The sequence below is a fragment of the Phyllobates terribilis genome, unplaced genomic scaffold (genome assembly GCF_046119375.1).
Source record: "Phyllobates terribilis strain yellow unplaced genomic scaffold, ASM4611937v1 Scaffold_3752__1_contigs__length_70871, whole genome shotgun sequence".
NCBI classification, from domain to species: domain Eukaryota; kingdom Metazoa; phylum Chordata; class Amphibia; order Anura; family Dendrobatidae; genus Phyllobates; species Phyllobates terribilis.
The window spans coordinates 21,811-41,722 of NW_027366505.1; the positions used below are offsets into that span (position 1 = coordinate 21,811).

Here is a 19,912-nt window from a genome sequence, read left to right on the forward strand (position 1 = left end):
CGTACCAGGATTTGGAGATTGAGGAGGCCACATTTACCAGGATTGGGGATTGAGGAGGCGACACATACCAGGGATTGTGGGATTGAGGGGGCCACACATACCAGGGATTGTGGGATTGAGGGGGCCACACATACCAGGGATTGTGGGATTGAGGGGGTCACACATACCAGGGATTGTGGGATTGAGGGGGTCACACATACCAGGGATTGTGGGATTGAGGGGGCCACACATACCAGGGATTGGGGGATTGTGGAGGCTACACATACCAGGGATTGTGGGGGCCACACATACCAGGGATTGTGGGATTGAGGGGGCCACACATACGAGGATGGGGAAATGTACCAGTAGCTGCTGCATTTCTCACTCTTCAGTCTTGCACGCAAGCAGAGGGAAGGAGACCGGGGGCCGTCGGAAGGTGAATATATCTTATTTTTTATTTTATTCTTGTTTTTACAGCTTTTTAATGGTACCTGGGTGTGGAGGAGAGTCTCCTCTCCTCCACACCCGGGTACCATCCGCACATTAGAATGCGCCAATAACGCAAGTACAAATGCAGTCTTGCGGTATTGGCGCGTTCTAATGCAAGTCAATGGCGGCAAAAACGCCGCGTTTCCGAAAAATTAATGGACATGCTGCGGATTTTTGAGCGCAGCATAAACGCTGCAGAAAAATCCGCAGCATGGGTACAGCACATGCGGATTATCATTGGGAACATTGCTGCCCTTCTACCATGCGTTTTTAATGTGTTTCCGCAGCGTTTCCGCAGCTGCAAAAACGCTGCGGAAACGCATTAAAAACGCATTGTGTGCACACAGCCTAAAGGCTGGAAAGTTATGAGAGCTGCTCTTCTGTGACATAGACAAATATTTATTTTTTGTAGGGGGGGGGGCCCAATTAGAGCTTCTGCTATGGGGCCCCATGACTTCTATGTACGCCCCTGCTTTCCGTGTATAAAGGAGACGTGGACTTTATTTATTCTACTTTTTGATCATAGAAGCAAAGGATATTATTCAGAGTTTCTGCACATTAATGAGTACGATATTGCAGCATTACCAATGGAACTCTGTCAATCAAGAAAAGGGACTGACTTTAATTTTTAAATGGTAGGGTGTAATGATCTAAGAAGACATAATTAGCCAAGCCAAGGGTGCACATAAGAGCCCTCATTTGCATCTAAAACATGAAATAATAAATTATAACCTGGGCTATGTCTCCAATAGAAATGTGTAAGCAAATTAATTGGCATTTTGGGAGTGAACCACTCCGTTTAAATGTCCTTTGTACACATGTACTGCTGAGAAGAGTGCTTTTCTTTGTGCACAGGATGATCATGTTAATATTCGTTCTGTGCACATGAAAGCAAAATGACATCCTGTCTAAACAGGTTATTATGGGACTGCCGATTGGCTTCATATAGCAGATCAGCGATCATTTAAAGGCTGAAACTGACCAATGTAAATGCACATTAGATATAAGTACCTGACTCCATGATGATTTTTCCAGAAATAGTACCATTAAAAATGACATTGTCATTATAATGCCACCTGAATACTACCCCTGCTACCCCATTTTCCATACAGAACTCCCTCATGCTATCCCAGTCTCCATACCGAGGCCCCATGCTACCCCATTTTCCATACCGAGCCCCCTCATGCAACTCTATACTCCTTACCGAGCCCCCTCATGCTACCCCATTCTTCATGCCAAGCCTCCCCATGCTACCACATTCTCCATGACAAACCCCACTATGATATACCTTCTCCATATCAAGCTTTCTCATCTCATACTACCTCTTCTCCATACCAAGCCCCCATGCTACCCTATTCTCCTTACCAAGCCCCTCATGCTACATTATTCTCCACATTGAGGCCCCCACACTACCCCATTCTTCATGCTGAGCCTGCCCATGCTATCCCATTTTCTTTTATGAGCCTCCCATGTTACCCCTTCTCCATACTGAGCCCCCTCATGCTACCCCTTCTCCATAGCGAACACCCTCATGCTACCCTTTCTCTATTATCGAGCCCTCCTCCCTATTCTCATACTAAGCCCCTCACCCCATTCTCCATACTAAGGACCATCACATTCACCATACCAAGGCCCCCACCCCATTCTCCATACCAAGGCACCCCCGAGTATATTTGTCTCTATGAGTCATTACCTGCTGCAAGATTTGGCTTTTCCTTCTTCATGGTGCTCTGCAATGACATCAGTAGGGTGATGAGTTGACCTCATCGCGCTGCAGTGACATCAGCAGCATGAGTACATCTCTGTACATTGGATCAGGGAGCTGATTGGAGCTCAACTAACCCAGTGTCACGCAAGGTGTGGGAAAGACTTAGTGCAAAACAGAGGGAAGAGGGAAAGGGAGCCAAGACACTAGGGAAAGGGGGGAGTGGAGACCTCCTAGTCTGGTCTAGTGTCACCCAGCCTCAACTATCGACCCTGTATTGGCTCTTAACCAATTGCCGCACGCGTTCCTCGCCCTGTCTTTCCCTGGCGTTAGACTCAGGCTAGGGAAGGGAGGAGATGAGCACTAGCCGATCTCCACTGAACTCAAAAGACTAAAAGGAGGGACAAACAGGGCAAATTGCTTAGCTTTTAGATGACTCCAAACAAATATGCACATGTCCTCAAACACCAGAGAAGAGGAAGTACTGCTGTTGCTGAAGTCTTCACTAGGAGTAATGAATATCGCCGGCAACTCCCTCTGAAACACAGAAGGTATTTATACACCCAGGCCAGGTAGCCGCTGGGTCCTAGAGAAAACCTCAAGAAAATGTGTATAATGCCAAATGTGGAGATCTCCTGCGAACAACTGTAGGGCGACTGTCTGTCACCTCTGACACACCCGTGACAGTACCCCTTCCTCTACGAGTGGCCTCCGGACACTCAGGACCGGGTTTCTCAGGATAAGAGGTGTGGAATGATCGAACCAACCTGGGAGCGTTCACCTCTGACGCTGAAACCCACATACTCTCCTCTGGACCATAGCCTTTCCAGTGCACCAAGTATTGTAGAGAACGACGTTGGAGACAAGAATGTACAATCCTTGAAATTTGAAACTCCAGATTGTTGGTATATGCAACAGTTGTGGACTTCTTTGTTTGTGTGAAGGAGGACTTTATGCTGATCTGACAGTAGATGGCGATGTTGTGTAAAGTTTCCTTGTTTACTGTATTGTAAAAAGAAAAAAAATCTCTCTTGTATTTTCTGTTTTGTTCTTACTTCCTGGTGCAGTACTGTGTGACTGTGCGTTTTTTCCTTTACCTCATGTTCTGAGAAGTAATACCTTGTTATCCCAAGTACTCTGCTCTGTGAAGTTTCTACTGCAACTGTGGGTATCCAGAAGCTGTGCAACACAGATTACCATCAACTATTACTGGGGGCGGTGGTAGAGGTGAGGGCTCAAGAGGTTCCATATACTTTTTGAGTAAGGGCCTGTAGAACACATTGTGGACCTTAAGGGCCTGAGGAACTTCAAGACAAAACGCTGCTGGGTTAATGATGGCGGTTTATTTTATAGGGACCAATAAACCTAAGTCCCAGTTTCCAAGAAGGAACTTTCAATCTTATATTCCTGGTAGACAACCACGCAAGGTTATTTACATTCAGGTCCAGACCTGGCAAGCATTTTCTGTTAGCCATACGTTTATACCTGTCTCCCATGATCTTTAAATTACTCAGAACACCCTGCCATACCGAGGAAAGCGACAAAGCATACCATTCCACCTCAGGAACTCCTGAAGCTCCTCCCCCACTAAAGGTACCAAACTGTGGGTGATAAACGTATGCACCGAAGAACGGTGACCTGCCAGCGGATTCTTGACGATGATTATTAATGGCAAATTCTGCCAGCGGTAAGTAAGATGCCCAATCCTCCTGATTTTCGGAGATGAAACACCTGAAGTAGGTCTCCAAATTCTGATTGACACGCTCGCTCTGACCATTCGACTGAGGGTGAAAGGCAGAAGAAAAGGACAGCTGCACCCCCAGTCGAGAACAGAATGCCTTTCAGAACTTGGAAACAAACTGGGTCCCCCAATCTGACACCACATCGGAGGGAACCCCGTGAAGCTTCACAATCTCATTTATGAACATCTGTCTTGGCATTTGGAAGTGCAGGCAATGTGACAAAGGGAACCATTTTACTGAACCTATCTATTACCTCCAAAACCACCGTTTTGACTGCAGAAACTGGTAGGTCAGTAATAAAATCCATGGACAAGTGTGTCCATGACCTACTAGGGATAGGTAGCGGAAGAAGAGTACCAGATGGACGGGTATGCGAAACCTTAGAACGCGCGGAAATACTACAAGCAGCTACGTGTTCAATCACATCCTGATGTAACCCCGGCCACCAATAACGATGAGAGAGGAGGTCCGCGGTTGCCTTACCACCTGGATGCCCAGAAAGCACAGAGTTATAATGCTCTTTAATTACTTTGTGGTGCAGATTTAATGGTACAAATAACCTTCCTGAAGCGCAGGAGGCAAGAGTGTCCCCCTGAGCCTCCAACACCTCACCCTCCAGTTCAGAATACAGTGCCAAAATGACTACCCCTTTCTCTAATGTTGGGACAGGGTTCTCATGTTCACCACCACCAGGAAAGCTCCGGGACAAAGCATCACTCTTGACATTTTTGACCCGTGGATGAAAAGTGACATCAAAATTGAACCTAATTAAAAAACAGGGACCATCTGACTTGCCTAGGTTTGAGATGTTTAGCTGACTGGAGATATGACAGGGTCTTATGGTCAGTAATAACAGTAACAGGATGGACAGCCCCTTCCAACCAATGTCGCCATTCTTCGAACGCCAATTTGATCGCCAAAAGTTCCCTATTACCCACGTCATAATTTCTCTAAGCCGAAGACAATTTTTTTAGAAAAGAAGGCACATGGACGCCATTTACCAGGGGACGGACCCTGAGACAACACAGCCCCAATCCCGAAATCCGACGCACCAACATCCACATAAAGGGTTGGGAAACATCGGGTTGACTGAGTATAGGTACAGTTCTTTAAAGAAGAAAAAACCTGGACTGAGGCATCCGACCATTTGGAAAAATCAAACTCCTTCTTAGTCATGTCAGTAAGGGGTTTCACAATTACAGAGTAATTTTGGATGAATTTCCAGTAAAAATTAGTAAAGCCCTCAGGTTCTCGGGACGTTCCCAATCAAGGACTGCACGGATCTTCTCCGGATCCATCTGAAAACCTGAAGACGACAACAAGTACCCCAAAAACTGCACCACCTGAACAGCAAAAACACATTTTTCCAGTTTGGCATAAAGTTTGTTGTCCCTTAATATCTGAAGAACCTGCTTAACATGCCCCCGATGAGTTTCAAAATCTGGTGAGTAAACCAAAATATCGTCCAGATAGACCACCACAAACCGCCCCACCAAACAATTAAAAATATCATTTATGAAATGCTGGAATACCGCAGGTGCATTAGTCAAACCAAAAGACATAACCAAACTCCATTCGTCCCCTTCTCTGACTCTAACCAGATTGTAGGCTCCCCTTAGATCCAACTTGGAGAATACCTAAGCTCCCACAACCTGGCTGAACAAATCAGGAATCAGAGGATTCCTGTCCCTTCTTCAGACTCTCCACAATGAAATCCTTCATGACTTATCTCTCAGGGCCAGAAAGATTATACAGTCTGGATTTCGGTAGTTTAGCACCGGGGGTCAGGTAATAGGACAGTTTTAAACACGATGAGGAGGAAAATCCTGACTCCCCCTCTCAGAAAAAACATCCTCAAAACCAGACAGAAAAGCAGGTAATATTTCTGTAGAGACAGTAGCAAGGGAAATATCTAAACAATTTGCATGGCAGTAATCTCCCTATTCAATAATTTCCCCGCTTGCCAGTCCATCAATGGCTTATGTTTAACAAGCCACGGAATACCCAAAACAATCGGTGTAGGAAGATTGTCCAGGACATAGCAAGGAATAATTTCACGATGAACTGACCCCACCCTCAGTTTTACATTATGTACAATCTGAGTAAATGCTTTCTGTGCAAGTGGCGCTGAGTCGATGGCAAAAATGGAAATAGGTTTATCTAAAGTACAGCAAGCAAGACCATGAGTCTTCACAAACTCAGCATCAAGCATGCTGACTCCGGCTCCGCTGTCAACAAACACAGAAATTTTTGTCGGTTTAGCACCACCTCTGCTGTCAGGACAAAGCGGGAACTGCAGTTTGGCCTCAAATGCACCACTTGTTTATCTAACTCCAGACTACCAAGAGTTAATCGAGTCTCCTTTTGTTTAGGAATTGAAGGACAGGTCCCATCAAAATGGCCTTTTTTCCCACAACAAAAACATACACCTTTTATCTTGCGAATCTCCAGGGAGATGTATAATGCAGAGACACCCCCTAACTGCATGGGTTCCTACACCTCCCCCAGTACTGGTTCACCCCAGACTGCTCCCCCCGACAGAGGTACACAACCCCGACAAGAAGGCCACGGAGAAGGTGGTCTCACCTGTCTATCCTGAAGTCGTCTATCAAGATGTATGGCCAACGACATGGCAGCCTCCAAGGACTGAGGGGTTTCATATAATGCCAAGGCATCTTTCAACCTTTCAGTAAGCCCCTCACAAAATTGACTTCTAAGGGCTGAGTCATTCCATTTGGAATCCGTTGCCCATCTATGGAATTCCGAACTGTACGTTTCTACTGACCGATTCCCCTGCAGAAGGCTATATAGCCTAAACTCAGCCAAGGAGACTCGGTAAGGGTCATCATAGATGAGGGCCAAGACCGAGTCCTGCGGTAAAGAAAACCCCCACGTCTGAGGATCTCTCTAAAGTACAGCGATCACAATTCAAACCTGTTGCTCCTCATTTCCGGAGAAGTAAGGATGAAGTTTGAAATACAGTTTGCATGCCTCCTTGAATACAAACAAATTGTCCCTACCTCCTGAAAACCTGTCTAGGAGGGAAACTTTGGGTTTAGGCTGGACAGGCCTACCTGCAGAGACCCCCACATTGGCGACCTGTAACCGCTGATGCTGCTGCTGTACCTCACCGCGGACATCATTCACCTCCAGCGACAGCATGTGCAGCCGCTCTGCGAGCTCTGCAACTGAACCCATACCAAGGGAGAAAGAGAAAAAAAAAGGTCCATGCCCAAAAACACACAGAGAAAAAAAAAAACAAAGTGTCAGTTTTCTACTTTTTTTTTCTCCTTTCAAAATGTGCTCGGCCGGTGATAATGTCACGCAAGGTGTGGGAAAGACTTAGTGCAACACAGAGGGAAGAGGGAAAGGGAGCCCAGACACTAGGGAAAGGGGGGAGTGGAGACCTCCTAGTTTGGTCTAGTGTCACCCTGCCTCAAATATCGACCCTATATTGGCTCTTAACCAATAGTGTTCCTGGCCCTGTTTTTCCCTGGCGTTAAAAACAAAGAGCCCAGCCAGAACAGTAAACAGATTTTTTTAAAAATTCCAAAATCAAATTAGAAAACAGGAAAAGGCAGTGGTAGTTACCAGCCATGATGTCAAGGAAAATGCAGAACAGGACGCAGCAGGCCCCCTTTTGTTAGAAGGAGGTAACACAGGTGCAGAATGCTAATGAACAATCACTCTCATCCTCTCATCCTGATTGCCTAGCACTAAAACTGCACACAGATGAAACTTGGAATAGGGTGCAGGTCACATACATGTGGCATCGTGCCTAGCCAGCATCCTATTAGACGCCCCTACTATTCGATTAGGTTGGATGCCCGGCACCCTATCCGTGTATCACAGAGGTGCCAGCCCCTAATTCACAAGGTCACCATTAATGGGCCTGGCTGTGTCCTGTCAGATAAAAAAGTGCAAAAATATCATATGAGGTATTAGTTAATATTTTGGCCAAAATACGTAAGGTCGCAATCCCCGTCAAGGGTCCCCACGATTTTGCGAGTCCCTACTTTATCGTTATCTTCATTCTGCACCTGTGTTACCTCCTTCTAACAAAAAGGGGCCCGCTGCGTCCTGTTGTGCATGTTCCTTGACATCCTGGCTGGTAACTACCATTGCCTTTTTGCTGTTTCCCCCTTTCCCTGGCGTTAGACTAAGGGTAGGGAAGGGAGGAGAGGAGCACTAGTCAATCTCCACTGAACTCTACAGACAAAAAGGAATGACAAACAGGGGAAATTTCTTAGCTTTTAGACGACTCCAGAAAAATGTGCACATGTCCTCAAACACCAGAAAGGAGGAGTTACTGCTCTTACTGAAGACTTCACTAGGAGTAATGAATATCGCCGGCAACTCCCTCTGAAACACAGCATTGGTCCTAGAGACAGTCTCAAGAAGATAGTAACAACTAGTGTGGGATATATAAATCCAAACCACCACAAAGAGTAACTAAGGTTTAAAATATATTATATTTATTGGTATTCTTTAAAATTAAAGATATAAAAAAAACAGTGGATAACCCATACCACAGATGTAGGGTGTTAAACCATGAATCATTACAAGAGATGTATATACATGCTACTACTTGGCAATATATTTGGGAGGTAAATGATACTGAATTGGGCCCTAATATGCATAGAGAGATATATATTTAACAGGTGAACAGATCAATCCACATCAAAAGATATACACATGCATAATAAATAAGAGCCCAGATTACCTTAAGCCAATGTTTGTATGAATGAAAGCATGGTAAACACCCACCGCTCTGACGATCGTTTCGACACCTTTTTCAAGGAGCGCTGCATATGGGGTGTGCATGTGTTCATTTATATAGGAGCGATGAGAATGAGTTAATCCCCCACAGCTGTGTGAAAGGAACTGCAGAGCCATGTGGCGCGCATGCCTGATGACTTAGCAGTAGTGTATGCTTATTAATATTATTCACACACACACTAATTTCATTTACATTCTTGTATTTGTTCTATGCACTTTCCTTTTGTAACTGTTTTACATTTCGCACTCCCAACACACACAATTTTTTATTGTTAATCCATATTTACATAATGGGTCTAATAGGTTTTGGCACATTCAATGGATAATTGTAATTTATTTATTTATTTATTTTATTTTTTTATTTTTTAATTTACTTTGCATGTATATTGTAGGTTTGAGATACAATAGTTAGGGCATGTTGCAGATTAATTGTGTGAGGTTGAGGTATGTACTCTATGTGTGTCCAAAGAATATATCTTTAAGAATGTTTATTAATATTTGTAAATTAACCCGTTTATTTAGGCTATGCTTGGCGCATAGGATAATTATATATGGTATTTGTTTTGGGTCTTGATGGCCTGTGTGATATAACAATCTTGGATTTATATATACGCACATATAGTATATACATGCATTTGTACACTCATACATATTGTATGCAGCAGTCATTGTTATATATAAATTTTTCCTTCTCATATACATCTCAGTCCCTAGTGGTATAATATACATGTGCACCCGTACACTTATATATATATCACGCATTGGTACTGTTATATATAAAATACTCTCATTTTCTCATATACATATTTATCTTACTCTCCAGCGATAATATTCATTCAGTCTCTTCACTCATTCACCCCAATGTAGTTATAATACTTACCGATGCTTTAGCAGACAGGTCGCGCATGCAGGAAGTCTTTGACTTCCGGCACTTCCCCACACGGATCATGTGACCACTGGCACGCACGTTGCATAGCAACCGAGTGCTTGCTGGTCACCGTCCGTGGAAGGAAGTTGCCTGATAGGAAGCAGTCATCAGGCATGCGCGCCACATGGCTCTGCAGTTCCTTTCACACAGCTGTGGGGGATTAACTCAATCTCATCACTCCTATATAAATGAACACATGCACACCCCATATGCAGCGCTCCTTGAAAAAGGTGTTGAAACGATCGTCGGAGCGGTGGGTGTTTACCATGCTTTCATTCATACAAACATTGGCTTAAGGTAATCTGGGCTCTTATTTATTATGCATGTGTATATCTTTTGATGTGGATTGATCTGTTCACCTGTTAAATATATATCTCTCTATGCATATTAGGGCCCAATTCAGTATCATTTACCTCCCAAATATATTGCCAAGTAGTAGCATGTATATACATCTCTTGTAATGATTCATGGTTTAACACCCTACATCTGTGGTATGGGTTATCCACTGTTTTTTTATATCTTTAATTTTAAAGAATACCAATAAATATAATATATTTTAAACCTTAGTTACTCTTTGTGGTGGTTTGGATTTATATATCCCACACTAGTTGTTACTATATTGATTGAGTTTGGTGGTGGAGGTTAATTTCCTCCGTTCGGATACTATCCGGTACCTGTTTAGATTGTTAATATTGATGTTCTGTTTTGCAACAGATATAGTTCCGGAACATGTACCTAAAAGCCAGGATGTTGTCCTGGCAAGATAAAGCATCTGAATTGTTTAAACCCGGTACCGCAGGTATTTTTAATAGTACACATGTTGATCACAAAGAACTTTTTAAAAAATATAAAAATCTGCTCCAGAAAAAAACAAGAATTTGGTGGACCAAAGCCTCCTTGGACAATTATCATAAACAAAAAATTGTTCCAAGGGGGCTACGCATTCAACTGTTTCCCACATTTGGTTTGGAGGATGCAGAGCTAAACAAAAAATGGGAGGCAGCCGCTTCGTCCTGTTCACTGACTTTCATTGAAATTATTAATGAGAGAAATCTTAATGTCCTGGGAGAGATTGATCATGAGCTGGACCAAGTACATAAACAAATGCTGAAAGATATTCCAGCTGAAATGCTGGAAGAATTCCTTGCTGATATGGACAAGAAGATGGAAAAATGGGAGGAAAATATCAGCAAATCTAAATCTAAAAAATACCAGCGGGATATTAGTGATTACGAAAATAAAAGAGTTTTTCGCTGGCAATATAGGAAAGCTGATGATAAGAATATTTTGCTGAGAAATTCCTCCACGTCATCCATCTCATCCGTAGCCAGTAGCACCGTCTCAGGGCTTGAGCATGAAACACAGAATGGCCGACCCTCTCGTACAAGATTTGGTGGTAAAAATACGTTTCGAGATTATGATGGACCAAACCACAATCAAAAGCGTTGCAATCAACCAAAGGTAATCAATTTATCCACTCATATACTCACACCTCAGCAGGAACACGTGTTAGAAATGGGTCTTACGTTCTCTCCTCCTCAGTCTCTTGATATTTTCACTGCGGTAAAAGATGTGCATTTGTTTGCACGAAAACTCATTTTAAAAAGATTTTATGAAAAATCTAATCTGGGATTTATATTTGATACTGAAGAGGAGAGAGCGGCTGTGGCAATTCTTGAGTCACTGGCTGATCAGGAAGCTGAACCAACGAACAATTTCCCTGTTTCTCTCATGAACAAGTCCAGTAAATTTCCCAACCTCAATACATGTTCAGCGGTGGACACTTTTGTCAAATTGGTAACCCATGATATCGAAAAATTGAAATTTGGGGGTCCTCGATATCATGACAGCAGGCAATTGAGGGAGGTTATCCAAGAAATTGGAAAATGGGATGATTGTGTGTTGAAAGCCGCGGACAAAAGTGGAAATCTGGTCATTTGGCCCAACCTTCTTTATGAGAAACAGGCCTACAAATTGCTATCTGATCACCATTGCTACAAGAAACTCTCCCATAACCCATCTGACAGGTTTCAATTGGAATTGATTAAAATTTTGGAGCAAGCATATGAAAATGGCATTGTTACAAAAAAATTCTTTGATTATATACAAAAATTAAAACCTCGGATGCCTACTTTATATCTCATCCCTAAGATACATAAGGACATTCATGACCCGCCTGGCAGACCAATTGTCTCGGGCAATGGGAGTCTTTGCGAAATGGTTTGTCGGGTAATTGATTTTTATCTTAAACCTATTGTAGCCACGCTTCCTTCGTATATACAGGACACAACTGCAGCTTTGAGACGATTAGACCAACTTCATTTAGAAGATCAAATGTTACTTGTAACAGCTGATGTAGAGGCACTATATACCTCCATCATGCATACACACGGTCTCAAGACTGCATCTTGGTTCCTGTATAATAGCAATCTGGACACTGAATTAAGTGACCTGATCATGGTACTACTTGAGTTCATCCTTACACATAACATCTTTATGTTTAGGGATGAAATCTTCCTACAGGCACAAGGGACAGAAATGGGGGCGGCTTGTGCCCCCTCATATGCTAATTTGTTCCTTAGAGCCTGGGAGCGTGAGATTTTTCAGAGCTCTCCCATACCTGGCTGTGAAAACATCCTCAGCTGGATTAGGTATATCGATGATGTACTGTTCGTATGGGATGGCAGCTCTGATGACCTACAAAAATTGATGTGTCAACTTAACAATAATGATCTTAATATTAAATTGACATATGCCTACAGGCATAGGGTCAGTTTTTTGGATATTGACATCACAGTGTCCCCTGAAGGCGTGGTACAAACAAACATATTTTGCAAACCTACTGCCACCAACTCAATTCTTAGGGCGGATTCTTCACATTTGCCCTCCACCATTCGTGGTATCCCTGTGGGACAATTTTTGAGGGCAAGAAGAATCTGCTCATCAGACGAGACTTTTGAGCAACAAGCCTCTGATCTCTACACAAGATTCAGAGAACGTGGGTACGGCCATAGGCAAATCCGTCGGGGATATCGACGGGCGAAAGACAGCAACCGTAACCAGCTTCTTTATTCTACCAAACCTTTGAAAATTCGCTCGGACCAAGTCAGATTGATTACTCCTTATAATGATCAATGGAAAAACTTTTCCAACATTATCCAGAAACATTGGCACGTTCTGCAAACGGACCCAGTATTGAACAAAATTATATCTGACAGGCCATGTATCATTGCCAAAAGGTCAAGAAACTTGAGGGATTTGTTGGTACGTAGTGAGTACAAGCCAGCAAGAAAAAATGTATCACTCTTTAGTGAACAAATCCAAGGATTCTGTCCTTGTGGGCAATGTAAAGCCTGTCTCAATACTGAAAGGTCCAAGGAATTTTTTAATTCCTCTAAGACTCGAAAATTCACCATCAGACAGTTTTTAACGTGCTCGACAAAAGGAGTAATCTATGTGGCTGAATATCCATGCCACAAGATTTATGTGGGTATGACTACTCGCGAATTTAGAATCCGGGTAAGGGAACACATACGTGACATTGAAAAAGCAAAGGACGCTGAGAGCAATGATTATTTGAAGACCCTCCCTAGACATTTTAAATGCTTCCATAATTCTGATCCATCATTCTTGCGGGTGAAAGCCATTGACAAGGTATCTTTGGGGGCTAGAGGAGTTCTGGGTTTGCCTCTTTCTTATAGATTCACAGTGTACTTTTTACTTTCTTTGATTTTAATTGGTTTTAATTATTTATTCTTCTATCCAGTGACGTTGTTATACTCACCCTGTGCTGTTTCTGCTGTGATGACATGGTCTCCATCGGTATAGTTGTCTGAAATATTTGCTGCAAGAGCCCGCACCTGAGATGAATGGAATGAAGAATAAAAGAGAGGAAAAGAGAAACGGAGAGAATCATGATACTATTTTTTGTGGATTATTATTTATCATATACAATTGTATGTTTGTTATTTTCTGCAATATCCAATTTCCCATATGTCAATATTTATTAGGGTTTTTTTGTTTTTTGTTTTTTTTCTTTCCATGTCATTATCATCAGGGTTTTTATATTGCTAATTGTTCACTTAATTAACTTATAATATATTTACAATGCATAACGCATCATTATTTATGATTTTCACATACACTATTCACTTACACAAGTAACTTAACAAGCTTATATGCATAACTGCACAATTTTTTGACTTAGCAGTAGTGTATGCTTATTAATGTTATTCACACACACTAATTTCATTTACATTCTTGTATTTGTTCTATGCACTTTCCTTTTGTAACTGTTTTACACTTCGCACTCCCAACACACACAATTTTTATTGTTAATCCATATTCACATAATGGGTCTAATAGGTTTTGGCACATTCAATGGATAATTTTAATTTTTTTTTTATACAGTACAGACCAAAAGTTTGGACACACCTTCTCATTTAAAGATTTTTCTGTATTTTCATGACTATGAAAATTGTACATTCACATTGAAGGCATCAAAACTATGAATTAACACATGTGGAATTATATACTTAACAAAAAAGTGTGAAATAACGGAAAATAAGTCTTATATTCTAGGTTCTTCAAAGTGGCCACCTTTTGCTTTGATGACTGCTTTGCACACTCTTGGCATTCTCTTGATGAGCTTCAAGACGTAGTCACCGGAAATGTTTTTCACTTCACAGGTGTGCCCTGTCAGGTTTAATAAGTGAGATCTCTTGCCTTATAAATGTGGTTGGGACCATCAGTTGTGTTGTGCAGAACTCTGGTGGATACACAGCTGATAGTCCTACTGAATAGGCTGTTAAAATTTGTATTATGACAAGAAAAAAGCAGTTAAGTAAAGAAAAACGAGTGGACATCATTACTTTAAAAAATTAAGGTCAGTCAGTCCGAAAAATTGGGAAAACTTTGAAAGTGTCCCCAAGTGCAGTTGCAAAAACCATCAATCGCTACAAAGAAACTGGCTCACATGAGGACCGCCCCAGGAAAGGAAGACCAAGAGTCACCTTGGCTTCTGAGGATAAGATTATCCGAGTCACCAGCCTCAGAAATCGCAGGTTAACAGCAGCTCAGATTAGAGACCAGGTCAATGCCACACAGAGTTCTAGCAGCAGACACATCTCTTCAACAACTGTTAAGAGGAGACTTTGTGCAGCAGGCCTTCATGGTAAAATAGCTGCTAGGAAACCACTGCTAAGGACAGGCAACACGCAGAAGAGACTTGTTTGGGCTAAAGAACACAAGAAATGGACATTAGACCAGTGGAAATCTGTGCTTTGGTCTGATGAGTCCAAATTTGAGATCTTTGGTTCCAACCACCGTGTCTTTGTGCAACGCAGAAAAGGTGAACGGATGGAAAAAAAAAAAAGACCTACAAATTAACCATGTAATATATGGTCAATAATCCCTAGAAAACTAGAAAAACTGATTAATAGCCTATAGTGGGGGAGAGAAACTTTAAATAAAAGGGGACGCGTCTCCCCTATAAGTTATATCTCAATCCACATATTAGTAGACCCCAAAATGACATGAAAGGGATTTAAATCCAAAATATATCAAATTTTATTAGAAAATATAAAAGTTACATAACAATATATCAAAGAGAAGGAAAAGAGGTGGTAGGACAACTATAGAAACAGGGTCAAACCCTGCAAGGAGACAAACATCCCTGGACCAGCATTAAAGGTAAACCAGGTGTACGTATGAGCTGCCAATCAATAAATAGTTAAAGTAAAGGCAAACATAAATAATATCAATCTGTGTCTTCACTGATAATAATCTTCATGTCAGAATACAAAGTATGAAGTACAACAATTAAGATAGCAATCTCAGTATGTGAACACATAATAACATGACAGAATGTAAGACAACAGAGCATATAGCAGAGACGCATGAATGCACAAATGAATAGATGGCGCTAAACAGGTAGCATAATGCTGATAACACCAGGGTACATGACAGTGATGCACAAATCTTACTAAGTTGGTAGCGCTAAGTAGGTAGCATTACTATTTAATCATGAGCAGCGGCTCCGTAGTATGTTATTTACCTTGTGCCATATAAGGAACGGTAAAGGCAGCGTGTCCTGGAATGCTGGGGGGATGTGCGGCAACGGATGGACTCTACATGCCTGGTTCCCACTGTGAAGCATGGAGGAGGAGGTGTGATGGTGTGGGGGTGCTTTGCTGGTGACACTGTTGGGGATTTATTCAAAATTGAAGGCATACTGAATCAGCATGGCTACCACAGCATCTTGCAGCGGCATGCTATTCCATCCGGTTTGCGTTTAGTTGGACCATCATTTATTTTTCAACAGGACAATGACCCCAAACATACCTCCAGGCTGTGTAAGGGCTATTTGACCAAGAGGAAGAGTGATGGGGTGCTACGCCAGATGACCTGGCCTCCACAGTCACCAGACCTGAACCCAATCGAGATGGTTTGGGGTGAGCTGGACCGCAGAGTGAAGACAAAAGGGCCAACAATTGCTAAGCATCTCTGGGAACTCCTTCAAGATTGTTGGAAGACCATTTCCGGTGATTACCTCTTGAAGCTCATCAAGAGAATGCCAAGAGTGTGCAAAGCAGTCATCAAAGCAAAAGGTGGCTACTTTGAAGAACCTAGAATATAAGACATATTTTCAGTTGCTTCACACTTTTTTGTTAAGTATATAATTCCACATGTGTTAATTCATAGTTTTGATGCCTTCAATGTGAATGTACAATTTCCATAGTCAAGAAAATACAGAAAAATCTTTAAATGAAAGGTGTGTCCAAACTTTTGGTCTGTACTGTATATATATATTTTTTTATTTTTTTTAAATTTACTTTGCATGTAAATTGTAGGTTTGAGATACAATAGTTAGGGCATGTTGCAGATTAATTGTGTGAGGTTGAGGTATGTACTCTATGTGTGTCCAAAGAATATATCTTTAAGAATGTTTATTAATATTTGTAAATTAACCCGTTTATTTAGGCTATGCTTGGCGCATAGGATAATTATATATGGTATTTGTTTTGGGTCTTGATGGCCTGTGTGATATAACAATCTTGGATTTATATATACGCACATATAGTATATACATGCATTTGTACACTCATACATATTGTATGCAGCAGTCATTGTTATATATAAATTTTTCCTTCTCATATACATCTCAGTCCCTAGTGGTATAATATACATGTGCACCCGTACACTTATATATATATCACGCATTGGTACTGTTATATATAAAATACTCTCATTTTCTCATATACATATTTATCTTACTCTCCAGCGATAATATTCATTCAGTCTCTTCACTCATTCACCCCAATGTTGTTATAATACTTACCGATGCTTTAGCAGACAGGTCGCGCATGCAGGAAGTCTTTGACTTCCGGCACTTCCCCACACGGATCATGTGACCACTGGCACGCACGTTGCATAGCAACCGAGTGCTTGCTGGTCACCGTCCGTGGAAGGAAGTTGCCTGATAGGAAGCAGTCATCAGGCATGCGCGCCACATGGCTCTGCAGTTCCTTTCACACAGCTGTGGGGGATTAACTCAATCTCATCACTCCTATATAAATGAACACATGCACACACCATATGCAGCGCTCCTTGAAAAAGGTGTTGAAACGATCGTCGGAGCGGTGGGTGTTTACCATGCTTTCATTCATACAAACATTGGCTTAAGGTAATCTGGGCTCTTATTTATTATGCATGTGTATATCTTTTGATGTGGATTGATCTGTTCACCTGTTAAATATATATCTCTCTATGCATATTAGGGCCCAATTCAGTATCATTTACCTCCCAAATATATTGCCAAGTAGTAGCATGTATATACATCTCTTGTAATGATTAATGGTTTAACACCCTACATCTGTGGTATGGATTATCCACTGTTTTTTTATATCTTTAATTTTAAAGAATACCAATAAATATAATATATTTTAAACCTTAGTTACTCTTTGTGGTGGTTTGGATTTATATATCCCACACTAGTTGTTACTATATTGATTGAGTTTGGCGGTGGAGGTTAATTTCCTCCGTTCGGATACCATCTGGAACCTGTTTAGATAGTCTCAAGAAGATGTCTGTAATGCCAAATGTAGAGATCTCCTGCAACTAACTTCAGGGCAACTGTCTGTCACCTCTGACACACCCGTGACACCCAGGAAGTGTCGGCGCGTTCAGAGATTCATTTGTATTTGAGTCATAAAGACGCAAATACAAATGAATGCAACACTCTTCATCCCTCATCCAAAAAAATGTTGGTTCTGTTAACGAGTCTGGAGGAGGGAAATTTAATCCCTAAGTTGCCGAGCCAATTGTAACATTATTGACCAGGCCATAGAATTGAAATCTGACCAGTGTCACTTCATGTGGTAATAACTTCAACGTATCCCAGTGATCCTGAGATTTGTTTTTTTCGTGACACATTTTACTTTGCTTGTTGTAAATTTAGATCGATAGGTTTTGGGTTTATTTGTGAAAATATCATAATTTTGATGAACTTTCAATGTTTATATGCTCAAAGTTGTTAGTCATACTGTACAAATACCATTTCCCATATGTTGCTTTAGCCACAATTTTTTTTCTTTAAAAGGAATAGTACGAGAAAATGGACTCCACAATTTCTTACCTAGTTTCTTCTGAGCACACTGATACCCCATGTGGTCAGAAACCTCTGTTTGGAGAAAGGGCCAGGCCCGGAAGGGAAGGAGCACCATTTGAATTTTGGAACACAAATTTGACTGAAATAGATTGTGGGCATCATGTTGCATTTCCATGGCCCCTAGGGTACCCAAACAGCAGAAAACTCCTAGAAGTGACCCCCATTTTGTAAACTATACCCCTCAAGGATTTTATCCAGGGGTATGGTGAGCATTTTAAATCCACAACTACTACACAGAATTTGATAACATTTGGTCTCCACATTGAAAATGTTCATTTAATTTTTCACGAAAATGTTGCTTTAGCCCCAAATTTTTACTTTTGCAAGAGGTATCATAAAAAAGGTGACAGCGCGATTTGCTGCCTAATTTCTTCTGAGCAAGGCGATACCCCACATGTAGTCAAAAAGTTCTGTTTGACACACGACAGGGTTTGGAAGAAGCGACATTTGGTATTTTGAATGTAAATTTGACTACAATGGATTGCAGAAATCATGTCTCATTTGCAGAGCCCCGGAGGTACCAAAACAACAGAAAGCCCCACAAGTGACACCACTTTGGAAGCTAGACCCATCAAGGAATTCATGTAGGGGTTTGTTGAGCTTGCTAAACCAATGGGTGCTTCACAGAACTTTTTAAAATGTGGATGTGAAAATGAAAATTACTTTTCTATGCTAAAATATGGTTTTATCCCCACCCCAAATTTGAAATTTCCAGAGTGTATAATAGGAGAAAACAGAAACTTAAATTTGTTATGCAATTTCTTCCGAACATAAAGATACTGTCACGCAAGATGGATGAACACTAACAACTAAAGACAACAAAGGAAACAAACATGGGGAAAAGTAACTTAGCTTGAGCCAACTTCAGAGAGATTATTCCTAACGTCCTCCAAGCACAAAAGAGAAAGTAAGCAGACTGCAACAGCTCCAAGCCTTCTCAAGAGAACAAGTGAATATCACCGGCACCTCCCTCTATCAAACAGCAAGTATTTCAACAGCCAGGCCTGGGTGTCAGTTAGCCAGAGGGAGGTAGACGCTGGGTCCTAGAGTGAGACAGATAAGAAGGTGTCTGTAATGTCAAACGAAAAGATATTCTGCAAACAACTCGAGGGCGACTGTCTGTCACATCTCACACACACATGACAGATACCCCATATGTGACGAAAACTGGCACATGGCATGGAAAGAGCGCTATATGATTTTTGAAGCATAAATTTGTCTGGAATAGATTGTTAATGCCAAGTCGCATTTGCAGAGCCCCTGACAGGTCAAACAGCTGAAACCCCCATAAGTGAACCCATTTTGGAAATTAAACCCCTCAAGGAATTGATAAAGGGGTGTATTGATCATTTTTAACCTACAGGTGATTCACAAAACTATAACATTTAGATGTGAAAACAAAAAATTTAATTTATTCCACTAAAATACTGTTTTAGTGCCAAATATATAATTTACATGTGATATAATATGAGAAACTGGACCCCAGTATATGTTATGCAATTTTTACTGAACATGGCAGCACCCCATATGTGGTTGTACACTACTGTTTGAGCACACGGCAGGGATCAGATTGGAAGGAGCTCTACTTGACTTTTAGTACGCTGATTGTTTGAATAGCACGG

The 19,912-nt window shown here is 41.5% G+C and overlaps 1 protein-coding gene across 1 annotated transcript; it reads left to right on the forward strand.

The window, feature by feature from the left end:
* The first annotated feature begins 10,339 nt into the window (after positions 1 to 10,339).
* Positions 10,340 to 14,037, forward strand: LOC141248584 (uncharacterized). The gene is made up of 2 exons (XM_073669380.1): positions 10,340 to 11,083; positions 13,389 to 14,037. The coding sequence occupies exons 1-2, from the start codon at positions 10,352 to 10,354 to the stop codon at positions 13,389 to 13,391; spliced, it is 735 nt and encodes a 244-aa protein (XP_073525481.1). The 5' UTR covers positions 10,340 to 10,351; the 3' UTR covers positions 13,392 to 14,037.
* Positions 14,038 to 19,912: the final 5,875 nt, after the last annotated feature.

Bases quoted from the DNA above. Each gene is read 5' to 3' on its own strand.
- LOC141248584 (XM_073669380.1), top strand. From the start codon at position 10,352: ATGTACCTAAAAGCCAGGATGTTGTCCTGGCAAGATAAAGCATCTGAA.